This window comes from Heterocephalus glaber, unplaced genomic scaffold, assembly GCF_053883595.1.
Source record: "Heterocephalus glaber isolate CG9 unplaced genomic scaffold, H.glaber_assembly_v1.0 deba00001504, whole genome shotgun sequence".
In the NCBI taxonomy this organism is placed as follows: domain Eukaryota; kingdom Metazoa; phylum Chordata; class Mammalia; order Rodentia; family Bathyergidae; genus Heterocephalus; species Heterocephalus glaber.
Genome location: NW_028258324.1, coordinates 1,558,020 through 1,573,961, shown reverse-complemented (window position 1 = coordinate 1,573,961; position 15,942 = coordinate 1,558,020). Strand labels below are relative to the sequence as shown.

Sequence of the window (15,942 nt, the reverse complement as noted above, 5' to 3'; positions counted from 1 at the left end):
CTGGGCTATTGTGTAAGACAGCTTTACAGACTTACCTTGTTTTCTTTGATGACCTTGACTGGCTTGAGTACTGCTCAGGTAAACTGTAGGATGCCCCTCTATTGGGATTTTAAAAATAATTTCCCCCATTTATTAGGCCGAGGTTCTCGGTGTTTGGAGGAAGACGTCAGAAGCAAAGTACCATTGTCAGCCAGCTGTACGGAGTGTGTGTGATCAACTTGAAGCATCAGCACTGGCGTTGATCCTGATCACCAGGCAGAGGTAGTGTTTGTCAGGCTTGTTTGTAAAGTTATTCTCTCTTCTCTTTTCCTAACCCACTCCAAACTATTCTAGGGCCCCCTCCTTTGCTCAGCCCTGTCCTGCTCCTCTGACTGCCCATCTATGCAGGTGGTTTGAGCACCCAGTGCCTGGCTTTCCCGATCCAGTTCTACACCCAAGCCTTTCCCCATGAATTCCTGTGGAAGGGCACTGGATATCACGACCTGGGCGCGAGGCCTGCTCACTGCCCCGTTGTCAGCCCACTGAGACGAGCGTCGTGTGCGTAGACTCCCCAGTGGCCGCGAGCGTGCCAGGCCAACACGAGCTGTCTGACGTCCGGCTCCGACCCTGCTCCATCTGTCTGTGCAGTGCTCGGCTCACGGCGGGGCAGGGAAAGGCAGCAGACCCCGTTCCACTTCCCAGGCCCCTGGACCTGCTCGGGCTTGGGAAGCAATGGCTGCGGCCTGGGAGACGGCGGGGCGATGTCTGAGTCAGCAGAGCCCGGCCGTGCCCCACCTAGAGCTCAGGGAAAGTGAGTCCTCCGCAGAACCGTAGAACCATGGCCTGGATAGAGTGGCTGTGGGCAGAGCCCGAACTTATGGGCGGGAATCAGAATTTATGGGTGAGGCCTGAGTCTGTGGGTGGGGTCGAAGGGGCGGAGCCCAGGCATGTGGGCGGGCCAGGGTATGTGGGCGTGGTCTACAGACCAGGCCACGGGCTGTGGGCGGGGCACGGCCCGGAAACCTAACGCAGCATGGCCCTGGGGGTCCGGGGCTTCTCGTGGCTCCGTGGCCTCCTGGGCGGGAGCGCGACGCCATCCGGGGCCCTTCGGGGCGTGGCCGGGCGAGGTGCGTGGGGCGCGGCGGGGGAGGTGTGTGGGGCGCGGGCGTCGCCAAGTCCCCATGTAGGGCACGGGCCGCGCGTCCGGGGCGCCCTCTAAACCCTGGTTGCGCGTCTGCGCTGTAGTGTCCGTGGCGAGGGGCGTGGACGGTCCCGAGCCCTCGGGGTCGCACTGTCTGTGTGGCACCTGGCCCACACCGGACGCCCAGCGCCGCCTCGGATCCTCGTTTCCAGCTCAGTGCTGGGGAGGAGTCGTGAGCGCCAGCACGGGGGCTGTTTAATTTGAAAGTTTATCCCCCACATGTTCGGGTCTCAGTCTTGAGTGACTGAAATTAAACATGATTCCATGTCAGGGCCGTCCAGGGTTCCTATGACTGTGTCCTTCACAGAGACCTATGAGGGACACGGTGACTCTGGGCTCTGCCTTGACCTCGCGGGGCGTGCGTGAGAGCTTCCACCTGGCTCTGAAAATCAGCGAGCTCTGCTCTGAGTCTGCACAATTCCATTTCTGTGACAGAACTGACTACGGTCATTCTTAAATTATTTCTTTAGAACATTGTTCTTTGAATTTCCAATCTTTGGGGGCTTCTTTCCAGCCCTGTCAAATGGTGCAAGGTTATTAATCACTGTTCATCAGCTCCGCGTGAACTGCTCGGTCTCCCTATCCTGACCTGAGTCACAGCAGCAGTTATAACGCAGATACTTGGTTGTAGCCGCGTGGTACCTGCGCACAAGCACATACACACCCACTCAGGCAGAATTCAGGTCTTCTCTTAATGGCTTCTTTATAATTTACAGTAGTGGAGTCCAGTGAGACTATTGGAATGCTATTTTTCGTGTAGATGTTGGAAAGCTATTTTGGAAAGCTCTTTTTCATGTAGATGACAGGAAGTATTACTTTCAGCCTGGCTCCATTTCATCTCACTTGATACACGTTTTAACTATATAAAAGCAGATATTATTTTTATAGTGTTTTTTTAGACAGCACTGGTCAGGTTAGGGCAGGGTAATGCTTCTGATACTCTCTTGGCGCTGGATGCAATATCTGGAGGTGAGAGTGGTTGTGAGGTTGAGATATACCTTGGGCATGTGGTCTCTCTTGCATGTTGATGCCTACTGGTTTTTCTCTTTTCTTCCAGGACCAGAAGAGAGGAGAGAGTCCATCTTCCCGAGGTCACCACTGTCTGCCACCCCACCTGTTCTCACCGCAGACAGATTTGTAAAAATACATTAGCTGTATAGTTCCTCATAGTGGATGTCATTTATATTTGATGTCATTCCTGTTGACATAATATTTGCACCTCAATATTATTTTTACTAAACATTGTCTTCGAGTTTGATAAAATCCCCAGTGATAGTGACTTTTAATTTAAGCGATTTATCACCAGTTTCTGAGCTACCTAGAGCCTTAAATTAGAAAGTTTTAGATTATTTTTCATAGTATTTTTAATTACGTACCTATAATAATGGAATGTATTAAGTACATACATTTTGGGAGAAGTTTTTAAAAATAAATATTTCAAGAAATAATATTTGACAGAATTTGGAAATTACGGAATCTTGAGGTATTATTTAACATTTCTCTTTCAGTGATTTTTTTTCCTGTGTATGGATGAGAAATTAGTTCTTATTAATTGAGGGGAAATTAATGTCAAGTAAGCCCTTCTATTTGTCGTAACTTATTTCTCGAATGTATTACCTACACAGGCGAAATTTAAAAATGTTCTTAATGATTAAATGTTTTACATTTTGCCATGTTGGGTAAAGAGTTTTTGAATTGGGTTATAAACCTCGTGTGATTGCATGCTGTGCTTTTCAGTGGATAGAGGCTGGTGGGGATGGTACAGACCTTTACTTCACTGCTTTGAAGGTTCCTGCAGCCCCATACCAGGACCTCCCCAAATCCCACCCTTGATTCTGCACCTGGACTACTCATTTCAGTAACTAAATGGAAATTCCATGCATTTGTTCCATGTTTACCTGCTGCTCAATTCTCTTTTTTCCCTCCTTACAGATGCTATTGTCTCTTTTACCATCTGTAGAATTTTGTGTACCAGCCTAGAGTTTTTAATGGAAGCTTCATCTTTCTTTATGTCTCCTGCTAATAGCATTATATTTGCAGCTAGACCAGCATTTATTTATTTATTTATTTATTTTATTTATTTATGGGACCAGGGATTGAACTCAGGACCTTGTGCTTGCCAGGAAGGTACTACAGCATTTTTAAAAGAAAATTTCCATTTTTGGAATAAAAAACACTAATGTATGTTATTTAAATATTCATGTCTAGGGCTGGGGATTTAGCTCAGTGACACAGTGCCAAAAAAAAAAAAAAAGACAAATATTCATGTCTTTTAGAGTGAGTAGATGAGTTTAATAGTTTAACAAAGACAAGTTTTAACAGTAACACTATTCATTTTGCTTCTGGCTTTCCTTCTAGTACTTAATATTTGTATCTCTGCAGTGGAATGATTTGATTTAAAGATCTTTTTATTCTCATATGAAGCTTGAAGGACCCAGACTCCAGTTAGAACCTTAACCAAAGCTGCTTTTTTATAGACTGATTTCAACCAAGATAGAATTAGTCCTACTGGCTAACAAAGGGAGTTTCTCAAAATCATGTTCTACTTTGTTGGCAATGTGATGTTGTGGTTTTCCTGTCTTAGTCCTGCACCTATTCTAATGAAAGTGAGATATAGTAGCGCTCTGACTACAGTTTTGATTTCTAAGCAGTTCTTAATTCAGAAGTAAATGATCCACTGTTTGGTGTATTACATTCTAGTTTTATCAGCCAGTTGTGTCCCAGTTGTTTAGAGACATTGTATTCTAATGCACTGTCTCCAAAAAATCAAACTTTCTGATGGGCATGGATCAGTAGATGAGAAAAGGGGGCTGATAGTAATGTTGTATCTTGTTAGTTGTGGTCTTAATTTAGCAATTTCCTTAGTGATCTGAATTTTTGATTTTCAAGTGGATTGGAGTTATTCTTGTTGATACCCTGGTGGGATGATACAAACAGCAGGGGAAAATAAAAGAAAGTCAAGGCACTAGATGGTCTTCTGTGGCCACATATGCTTTCCATTAATCACAGGGAGCTCAAAGAAGGTTTTGTTGAAATAGTCGGGTTTAGAGATGATTAAAGTTGTTGGTGGAGGAAGTTTGAAGAGAAACTTGGGTGGAATTTGAACTGTTAAGTAAATGGGATAAATTGAAGGAACAATTAGAAACTAATGAGATTCTCTAAGAAGTGCAATTTGAATCTGCTAAGAAAGTGCTACTTACCTGATAGAAAACTTTGTGGTGAGAAAGGAACATAACCTAAGCCTACCTTAATAGTAGAGCGGGAGAGACTCTCAGGGCTGGGTATATCCAAGAAGGCTGTGGCTGCCCTACTTAGCGTCACATCATAAGCTTCCATGTTGTTACTTTATTAACATCTTAATGTGTACATTGTATGACATTAAATCTGTGTCTCTAATTTACTTAACTGTCCTGTTATTTTTTAATGACTAGTTCTTGGAAAATATGAAATATTAACTCTCAAACTCAAGTCATGTTCTTGTCAACATTGTACCAACCAGATTTATTCATTTAATGTGAACTCTAAGTAGGTTTTTGCGACAGTGCTTCTTAAAGAGTGTGCCTTGAGCCAATGGCCATCTAAAGATTCAGAATACTAAAATATTGGGTATCATTTACTTAAATTTAATATCAAATTATGGCCTAACACAAAATGATTGAAATATGGTATACGTTAACATCATAGAAAACCTTGAACTACTAATGATTATATTGGGCTTTTTCACCTTTATAGATCCTAAAACGGTTCCTTGAAGCCCTAATTAAAATTGTGATTAAAAATGAGATTGAGGGCCTGGGATTTAGCTCAGCGGTTTTGCTGCCTGCTGCACAAGTGCAAGGACCTGAGTTCGATCCCCAGTACCAAAAAAAAAAAAATGAGATTGAAACAGATATAGGATGATTTTCTTTTTTCTTTTTTTTTGCAAATTGACTTTGTTCTAATTTTACTAAACACCGTGTTAGTTCTAGTAACTATAAATTACAAAGGTCACAGTTTTCTGGAAGTATAGGTAATTAAACTCATAGGAACAGTGCTAAGTACAAATGATTTCCTATTTTCATATTGCTTAAGTTATCTAAATATGCCTCTATCTGTTGTTTAACAGAAAGAGAAGACAGACAGATGACAGAGAGCGAGAGCCATTTTTGCAAATTAGTCAATAACCGCAGCATAGCCTCTTAGATGAGATCAGCAGGGAGTATTCCCATTGTACAGATGAGGAAATTACATGTCTTGCAGAGAGCTAAGCGGTTTGCCTAACCTTGTTATGGCTGCTTACGGTGAACCCTGGCTGACACTCAGAAGTTAAGGCTTCAGATGAGCAATTTTTTACTGCATACAGCTGCCCAATACTGTCCCCTCCCAGGACCCTTCTGCTGTGCTGAAATGATTCCTAATGAAGCCCCATGTAGTGGCTAGCCCAATACCACAGGAAAGAGAAAGTATGGGGAGGAGAGAAAATTTGGGAAGAGCTCCTGTCCTGCCTTCCTTGGGAAATGATCACAACATTCCTGACTTTTGGGGGAAGCAGACCTCTACAAACTGTGAGAAGGTGTGTTGTGTGAAGAGTACCTAAACGATCAAGTTGACTGCACTTTTGATACATTAATGGCAAGGGACCACATAATTTTTTGACCAAATTAGCATATATTTGAAAGTTAAAAGAGGGCATAAAAATAGTGAAAATTGCACATTTGAAGTATTTATTGGATTAAAAATGTATTAGTGGACCTATAAAATAGTTTCTACTCAAACTATTTTCAAAAGATAACATCCTTATAAATTTAAAAATTTATGTTAATTTGTGATTTTTAACATGCTGAATAATTATTCTTGATATATATTGACTTGAATCCGTTTCTTTAGCTATATCTTCCTTTAATATTTCAATACTAATATTTTCTGAAAAGTTATTGATAAGATCTTATGCTTAATTTAAAAATTAAATTCCCTGCAATTTTCTTACAAATTGCAACTTAACTGTTTTGTTTAATAATAGTAATAGTTTTAAAAATACTTTATCAAAACAAACTAAAGCACTTGGTAAACTCAGAGTGAACAGCCAAATGGATATCCCAATTTCAGATTTTCTTGTAGAAATGTCAAGGTATTTCAACTGCATATTCTTAGGTGTTTTCTGTTCTTTCAGTATGTCCTTCTTTGACAGATACTTAAGATAAAAGCCACCAAGTAAGTTGTCCCATTTATGGGATTTTTCAAATATCCTGCCACATTTAGACATTGTAAAATTCTATTTCCTCAACTATATTCCATGATGTTATGAAATTAAATTTATTCAATCAAGTAGAACATTTAAAATTGGAATTGTGGTACCCTCTTCTTTTCATTGTTTCAGTTTCACTTTCCATGGTTTCAGTTACCTGAAAATTTTCTACATGGAAAACTCAAAAGATAAGCAGTCCACAAGTTTTTAATTGTATGCTGTTCTGAGACATGTGATGAAATCGCGGACTATCCTGCTTCATCCCACTCAGGATGGGAACCATCCCTTTGTCCAGGATGTTCAGGCTGTCTATGCTGCTCATTGCTTAGCAACTGTTTCATTTACAGAATCCACTGTGGTATTGCAGTGCTTGTGTTCAACTAATATATAGGGTTCTGTAATTTTCGTGATTTCAAAATAATCTAGAGGTCTTAGAACACATCCCTCACAGATGAGGCAGGAACTACTAACAATGCTGTAAGCAAAGCACCAGGAATGAGGTAGGTGGCTTAGAACAATGGAAATCTATCTTCACCTATCTGGAAGCTAGAAGTTTGAAATGAAGCTGTCTGTAGACCTACGCTGTCTTGTAGCTTCTGGTTGTGGCCCGTAATCCTTGGCATTCTGTAGTCTGCAGCTGTATAATTTTATCTTTGCCCCTGTATCATGTGGGTGTCTTTTTACATGGTATTTCCTCTTCATGAAAGAACAGCAATCCTACTAGAATAAGACCCTACTCTACTGCAGTATGATGTTAGCTTGCATCTTAATTATATATGCAAAGACTTTATTTTCAAATAAGATCACAGGCACTAAAAGGTAGGAGTGAGCATGTCTTTTTGGGGGACATAATTCAATCACAAAAGGATTTCAAACTTACTTGTACATTGCTAAACTATCATTTAATTTGATCAGTTCTTCCCCTTTTTTGAAGGTATGTTTCTGTTTGGAAGCTTTGTTTTCATTGATTGCAATTCACTAAAAGCTTCAAGTCTGAAGGAACCTTTCTCTCTTTTTGGTGTATTTGTTAAATATATTGACTAACAATTTTCCACAGATTTTAAACAAAATGCAACAACTGTAGTCCTTCTAGACTGCTTTATAAAATGATTTTTCAAATTATAATTTCTAAAACCTGGTATAGGCAGCAAAGAGAAAAGAGTATATTCTGCTATATTAAAATATTTTTATATTAAATTTTATCACTAGTTTTTAAATGCAGTTTTAATGGTGTGTATAATATTTAACTTTGTTATGGATATATACTTCATTTGATAGACAATTATTATAGTTTGTTTGTCCACAGTTATAGATAGTAATATGTTCCATGAACAATTTCTAAAAGACAAGATAGGTACCTCCTTTTTAACTGCTCAATCACCAGTGATTCAGTGTTCATTCACAGCATCACAAATAATCAGGAAAACATGCCATTACCTATGGAACAACCTATAAATACTGATAACTGCCCTTAAAGTAATGGAGAGCTTCAAACTGCCTAACAAAGAATTCTAAATAGCTATCGTAAAGGAGCTCAGTGAGCTACAAGAGATTATCTATAGACAACTTAATGAAATCAGGAAAACAATACAGAAACAAAATTAGAAGTCCAACAGTAAGATAGAAACCATTTAAAACAAAAAACCAAATTCTGGAGGTACTGACATACTAAGACAAAAAGTTCATATACATCTTACAGCACACTTGATCAAGTAGAAGAAAGTTGAAGACAGGTTTTTTTTTTTTTTAACTTACTCAATTTGAGAAACAAGAAAGAAAAAGAGTGGAGAAAGTCTATAGAACTTACAGATCACTAGCAAGGGGAACAGTATACAAATTATAGGAGTTTTGGAAGGAGAGCCAGAAGAGAGAAGACTCAAAGTTACAAATGAAAGAAGTCAATACAACTGATACCACAGAAATATAAAGGACCCTAAGAGACTCCATGAACATTTATACACTGAAAAATGGGATAACCTAGAAAAAATAGATAAATTCCTAGAAATTTTCAACTACCAAGATGGAATCATAAAGAAATAGAAAATATGAACACACTAAGAATGAGTAAGGGGATTGAATCAGTAATCAAAAAACCTTGAACAAAGAAAAGCCTAGAATCTGATGGCTTTTTTGATGCACACTATATATTTTGAAGAAGTAATGCCAACCCTTTAAAAACTCTTGCAAAAAAATGGAAGCGGGGAAACATTTACAGTCTCATTCTGTAAGGCCCAGAAAATCCTAAGAAAGGAAAACTGTAAGCCAGTGCCTCTGATGAACATAGATGCTGAAGTACTCAGAAAAGTATTAGCAAAAGGAATTCAACAGCACATTAAAATGATTCTATACCATAATCAAGTGGGTATAACTCTTGGATGCAAATAAGTTCCACTTACGCATATCAATAAATGTGCTACTCGACATGAACAGAGTGAAGAATAAAAATCATGATCATTGGTGAGCACTGTGTTCTTTAGCAGTGAGTCTGAGGAAGCTCAGGTGGAGGTATATAAGCATTAGGAAATTTGGGGTTTAGTGAAAACTCCTTTTTACTAGTTTCTGAGTTAAAAAAAATTGGCATTGTCTTTGCCTTTTGTTATTTTTTCTCATGCTCTACATCCTACATCATGCCCTGCAGTCTCAGTAAATGTCATTGGATGCCTCTCTCAAAACAGATTTAGAATTAGAGGACTGATCACCTCCACTACTATAGTCTTGCCCAGCAAGCCATCATCATCCCTTGCCTGGAATACCACGTGGGCCTTTCAGCTGGCATCTCCTCCCTTTGCTACCATAAAATCCATTCTCTATATTTTCACCAGATGGCTGTTTTTAAAATGAACAGATTGTGTCACTCTTCAGAAACTCCAAATGCCTGCCTGTGTCACTCACAGTAAAGCCGTGCTTCTTTCAAAGGCCTATAGGGCCTCATCTGATCTGAGATCCACTTTTCTGACTTCCGACCTTCTCTTGTCTAGTTGTTCTTTCCAGTACAGTAACTCTGTCCTTGAATTCACTGTTTAAAATGAAAAAAGAATGAAAACAAGTGGAGAAAGCCTGTGAGACTTATAGAACATTGACAAGGAACCAATATGAAAATGATGGGGATCTCGGAGCACAAAAGAGAAGAGAGAAGACTCAAGCAGGCCAGCAGCATCCTGCCCTCATACTTGCTATTCACTTTTCCCTGGGCTACAATTCCTTTCCCTCTGATACCCACACTGTATATTTCCTAATTTCCTTTATTTCTACTCAAAGGCAACCTGACTTACCAGAGAAATGATACCTTAATCTATTGATAGAAAATAATTCTGGCTTTCCTTAGTTATGTCCTTTCTGTTCATTATGTCACACAATGATAGATTAAATTTTTACTTTTTAAAGGAAATTGTTTATCTCTTCAATCACAGTATAGTTTCCATGGAAGTGTGTATTTGTTGGGTGCACTATTACTTCTCTTCCCAGTGTTTATTGCCTCATATATGGAAGACTTTCAATATGGATTAAATGAACAAACAAAATTATGAGGAGTTTTAACCTAGGGGATTTACAATTAAATTTAGAAAAATCACTCTGGCTGCAGTATTGAAAATGGATTAAAGAGGATCAAGGATTGATCCAGGAGTTCTCTTGGGTGCTTGTGTTCTCCAGTGGCTGAACATTTGAATTGTTGCTGATATTGTTGCTTTTTTAGCCTTTCAACAACATGTATATTGAAAAATCTCAGTTTTTTGTACACTGGACTCTATGAGCCAAATAATGTATGTTTGCCGATTATTCCAGCATGTGGGCCAATGCAGGCATTTTCTCTTTGGGTCTCACTAGTTCTGGGGAGCTTGCTACAGCTGTTTACTGTGTTTCTGCAGAGGTAGACTTACTGGTGTTCTGATGACTGAGGAAGTCTGTGGTAAGGGGCGATTACAATTGAAAATGCTTAGAGTTTCAATTCCTAATTTACCCATAGCCACCAGCTAGGGTATGTCATGCCACCTATAATTACCAAGCTGACTTAGCACCTCAGTGCTATAGTGCAAAGTAAGACTGCCAGAGTCCCAGACCCTAACCTGCAGCGTGCCAGCAAATTGAGTCCCTGTAGACAGTTTATCTCTTTGGAAGACAGGATTCATTTCATGCCATTACGACCTCTGACATTCTGAAGATCACACATCTTTGCATGGTCTAGGCTCCAATTAGCCTAGATTGTGTTCAGCCATTGCCAGCTTTACAGTAGTATGTGTAATAGAGAATCAACTAATGATAGCATTAATAGTAGCATTGCTACTCATATGCTATAAAATGCAAGATAGAGATCAGCTGGCTTGGAATTTTAAAATATATAATTATGTTCTTTACTGTGAGTAAATTCTAGCTTATTAGAGGTGTGATAATATGATGAATGTTTAAATGAAAAAAATTAATACAGTAAAAGATACATTGCCATTAATTCTTCTTAAAATCTCCTCACTTCAAACATTTACACCATCATTTTTGGCAATGTGTCTTTTACTATAATAAGTTTTAAAAATATTTATAAATGTATATATAAATTTTTAAAATATATAAATGTATAGTATCTTAACTGAATACTGCAAATTAACTTATAGAAAGTATTTGCTTCTTACTATCTCTTAGAAATGAGCTGTGCTGGAATTAGTGCCATATCTGCTCTCATCTTAGTAATAGAATGTTGATTTAACATTTGAATTAGTGTAAACCACCATATTAACAGACTAACATCAAAAACTCCTATATATGATCATTTCAATAGGTACAGAAAAATAATTTGATAATATATCAAACTAGCATAGAACTAAATTACAGAACTAAGTGTATAACCTGAACCCATAAAACTTCTAGAAGAAAACATTAGAGAAAACTTTTGAGACCTTGAGTTAGGCAAAACTTTCTAATATACAGCATTCAAACATGATCCATAGAAGGAAAAAACAATAAATTGGAATACATCAAAATTAAAAAGTAGTTTTCTTGAGACACAGGCAAGAGATTAGAAACACAAAGCTCAGACTAGTAGAAAACAATTCAAGTTATATATATGTTAAAAGACTTGAACCTATGGTATATAAGGAACTCTTAAACAACCCGTGCAACAATAGGCAAAAGTTTAAATTATGCAATTTACTGAAGGAAGGAGATGGAAAATAAGCACGTGAAAGAGCTCAACATTATTCATTAAGGAAATACAAATTAAAAGCACATGGTGCTGCTATATATCCACTAGAATACCACTGGCCATACCAAGTGATGGCAAGTACATGCAGCAACTGAAATTCTTATACACTGCTTGTAGGAGTATAAAATGGTGCAACTACTTCAGAAAATAGTTTGATAGTTTCGTTTAAATATACATAGCAGATGACCCATGCATTCTAATCCTTGGGATTCCCGCAAGAGAAATGAAGCATTTGTACATACAGTAATTTGCACATTAATGTTATAACAGCTTTCATTTGTCATGACTAAAAACTGGAAACAATTCAAATAGCTTTCAACAGTTGAGTAGGTAAACAAATACTGGTATATCCACACAATAAAGTACTACTCAGCAGCTGTTGTTTTTTTTTATTTAAAGAAAAGAACCATTGATACATGAAACAATATGAATGAACCTTAAAATAATTGTGCTAAGAAATAATAGCTGGACAAAAGAGAATATGTAGTGTATGATTTCATTTTAATGAAATTCTTGATAATATAAACTAACATGTATTGGCAGAATCTAGATCAATGGGAGCCTGTGAGTGAAGGGCAAGTCTTGCAGAGACAGGTTGCAGGGGGATTACAGAGGGACACTTGGGAACTTTGTGCGGTGAAAGATATATTCATTGTATTAATATTTCCTGGCTATAGACATTTTAAAACTCACCAAATCATACATTTTGAGTATATGTAGTTTATTATATGTCAGTTATATTTAATAAATACATTGTATTTATTAAAAGTAGGACAGTGGAGCAAAATTGATATGTTGAATTTACCCTGATCTTCTATATCCTGAAATCTATTAATTTTTTTAACTGAAGAGCAGGCAAAGTTAAAATCAGAAGTAGAGTTTATTTAGGGTCCACGTGTAATTGTTTTGTGTAACTGTTTATTTTCTCAGTTAATTGTCTACCAATGAATTATGATTTTTAAGATACAGCTTTGTGTTTAATTGCAGAAGTAGTTTTCACATATGGTCTTGTACAAAAATCATCTGTGGAAACTTAGATTTCCAGGCTTTACCCCTAGGGATTCTGAACTACAGGTGTGGTTCTGTGTAAGTTCAGCAAGCTTCTCTTGTGATTTTGATATGTGTAGCCATAGACCACTCTTGGGGATCACTTGTTAACAATATACTCCACATCAACATTACATGAACCTGAATAAATGTCATGGACCACTGATACTGAGCTGAAATTGAGTAACTTTGACTTGGTTTTATCTATCTGTATACAAACCTATTAGACAGCACAGTTTACTTACTTGGTGAGGGCAGCAAGTTTGCATTTGTGTGTTGACTGATAGTCATTGTGGATACTCTTATTAGGAAATAAGCATGCAGGTGCTAGAAAGAATTAAGATTCTCCTTTTTGTCTTCTGACTCCCCCCTCTTTCTCCTTTTTCTCTTCTTCATAATGGGTGCAGACCTAGATCTGGTGGGGTTTTTTTGTCATGTGCTGTAGGTCACGCTTTGACCAAGCCTTTCAATAGTGAAAGGGCAGACAGAACAGGGAGAAGGAGCCACTTTCTACTTTGCTCTGTACCTCTAAATCATCAGCACACAGAGCAACACAGTTCACCTGAACATAATTCAGCTGAACATTAAATACAGTTTGACATCATGGAGAATAGAAACACCTTCCTGCAGTACATTAATTTGTGCCTTTCTAGAGATGGTTTATGTCATCTATCAAGTACTTATAAATTGCCAAGAATAATTTTGTATAGAATTTTGTTCTATACATTTCTCTGTTAGAAATGATGTCATAGTGCATCATTTGAGCCATCTGCTCACTGACCTGGTCCCACCATGATCATTATCAGCAGTAAGCATGATAAGACTGACAGCTCTTGTCTGGGGTTGGTCTGGGACTGTGACATAAGAGCTGTGTAGCACAAAACTTGTAACTTCAGGGTCCTCTGGGGGTTATGCTAACCAAGAGTGAACTGGTTGAGCCTAAGATCTTGTGCCTGGATGGCTACATATATCCAACATGAAGCATAACTTTGAGGGATAGTGCCGGGGCTAACCAGGCTATGCTAACCAGGCTATGCTGATGTACTTTAGAAAAAAGAGTTTTTATTACAGTCAGTATTGTAATGCCGATCTTGAGTATGCGGTTTTGACAGTTGCATTGAATGAAAGTTGTGAAAGAATTCATCCTGTAGATAACAGCACACCACTCTCTCTGGCTTAGGAACAGCAGGCATTTGCTACTCACACTTCTGGAGGCTGACATCGGCAGAGTCCGTATCTGTTGAGGGCCTCTTTATTGATTCCCACTTGGTCACCTTCTTGCTGGGCACTCACATGGGGAAGGATGCAGGAGCTCTCTGGAGTCTGATGAGGCTACTGAGCTCATTCCTGGGGTCTCCAACCTCATGACCCAAGCACCTCCTAAGGCCCCACCTCCTGATTCTGTAACATCAGCAGCCACGATTTCAACATAGATACTGGAAGTTGGTCATAAGCATTCAGCCTGTAGAAGACAGATTATAAGGTAGAATTAAAAAGAAGAATTAGAACCTTTCACAAAATTTTTATGAACCTGAAGAATGAGTATCAAATATAATTGGAAAAAAGCAAATTTTGGATTCTTATGGTTGTTTTGTCCATTTTTGTACCTTAAATGTATGCAGTTGAAGGCTATTTATTGTCTTTTGAGTATTATACTTTTGCTTTGCTTTCCATAGACACGAAGCCATTATTATCTCTGGTACTGAAATGGCCAAACAGATCCAGAAGGAAGTTCAGCAAGGTGTGGAGGCCTGGCTCACCCTTGGGAACGAGAGGCCTCACCTGAGCATTGTTTTAGTGGGCGACAACCCAGCAAGCCACACATATGTGAGGAATAAGATACGAGCTGCCTCTGCTGTAGGTGGGCATTGTTTAGTTGTATTTGTTCTAAATGTTTTCTGTTTTTGCTTAAAAGTGATGATTTTGTGATAATTATAATTTTGTGATAATTTTGAACAATAATTATCAGATAAGTCCCATTTGAATAACATATGTTAGAGATTATTCAGTTACCAAAGTTCACATTAATTTCTTGCAATTTTCTTTAGATTTTTTTATACTGTATAATCAGTGTGATTTCATAATTTACAGATGTGTAGGATACTTCACATTTAAAGGGCCTACGTTTGTTACATTTGCAGTCAGCAAAAAGTAAATCTTAGGAGTTTACTCTGTCCAATTTGGCCTAGTAGTATCTATGGTAGCAGTATTTCTACTCTCTTCAAATCTGCTAACAGGAGATTAGGTTGTCAAAATTAGTGCACATTGTGGGGTCGGGGATTTAGCTCAGTGGTTCCGCCGCCTGCTTCGCAAGCGCAAGGTCCCGAGTTTGATCCCTGGTACCAAAAAAGAAAAAAAAAATTAGTGCACATTGGCCTCTCAGATAGCAGTCAAAGAATGCATGCAAGTTATGAGAAAACACCTGTACTACCTGAGAAATCTCTTGTGGTACGTGGATCCATATCTTTGTAGAAGGCTTTCCTTCCAGTGGACAGGGGCTCGGGCAACCAGTCACACACTGTGTAACACACCAATCATGAGAAGCCACATCTTGGTTCGTCCAGTGACTTTCTCTGCTTGTTTTTCTTGCAGGTATCTGTAGTGAGCTCATTCTAAAACCTAAGGAAGTTTCTCAGGAAGAACTTTTGGATATAACTGATCAGTTGAACATGGATCCCAAAGTCAGTGGTATATTAGTTCAGTTACCACTTCCAGGTACATAATGCTCTTTTATATATCTTGTTTGGTTAGGAGAAAGGGCATCTTTCAATATAATATGTATGACACTGTGGGTAATTTGTAAAATATATTCAGGAGGGGACTAGCTGTTATATAGTAATGGGTCAATAAGTGAAAATTTCGAATGATTTATGCTTACAGTGTTGAAAAACTATGAAATAAAATTTAGACATTGACCATTATGCCCTTCTTGCTTTTACATAGTGATGTATACCCATTAAAAATGATCTTAATCAGTGGGAATGAAAACAATTTTTTGTGACTTTGAAAAATTATTGTCAAAGATTAGAAAGTCAGTCGTTTTCAAATGTAAAGTAAAATAAAAAAGTAAAATAGTATATATTTAATGCACTATAGATCAAAACAGTACAAACATTGAGAATTAAAGTTACTGTTTTGCAAAAACATCAAGTGTAGCTTGAGTAGTGCTTGCCTTCTTATCATTGTATAGCTTATGGCATGGAGGGAGCATCTTTTCAGTGCCATGGAGAATTGAATTGTCACATTCTTCTGTACGTTTGGCTCAGGTTCCAACATTTTATCTTTTGTACTTTCAGTGTC

At 38.3% G+C, this 15,942-nt stretch overlaps 1 protein-coding gene across 6 annotated transcripts in view; it reads left to right on the top strand.

The window, feature by feature from the left end:
- The first annotated feature begins 952 nt into the window (after positions 1-952).
- Mthfd2l (methylenetetrahydrofolate dehydrogenase (NADP+ dependent) 2 like) overlaps positions 953-15,942 on the top strand; it is a 103,597-nt gene continuing 88,607 nt past the window's right edge. Inside the window, exons 1-4 of one of the 6 annotated variants that reach the window (XM_013069710.3) lie at positions 953-1,106; positions 2,238-2,271; positions 14,319-14,503; positions 15,235-15,357. In XM_013069710.3, coding sequence (XP_012925164.1) covers positions 1,013-1,106; positions 2,238-2,271; positions 14,319-14,503; positions 15,235-15,357 — 436 coding nt within the window. In that variant the 5' untranslated portion in view covers positions 953-1,012. The other 5 variants (XM_021254895.2, XM_087186003.1, XM_021254934.2 and 2 more) reach the window with 5 other exon arrangements.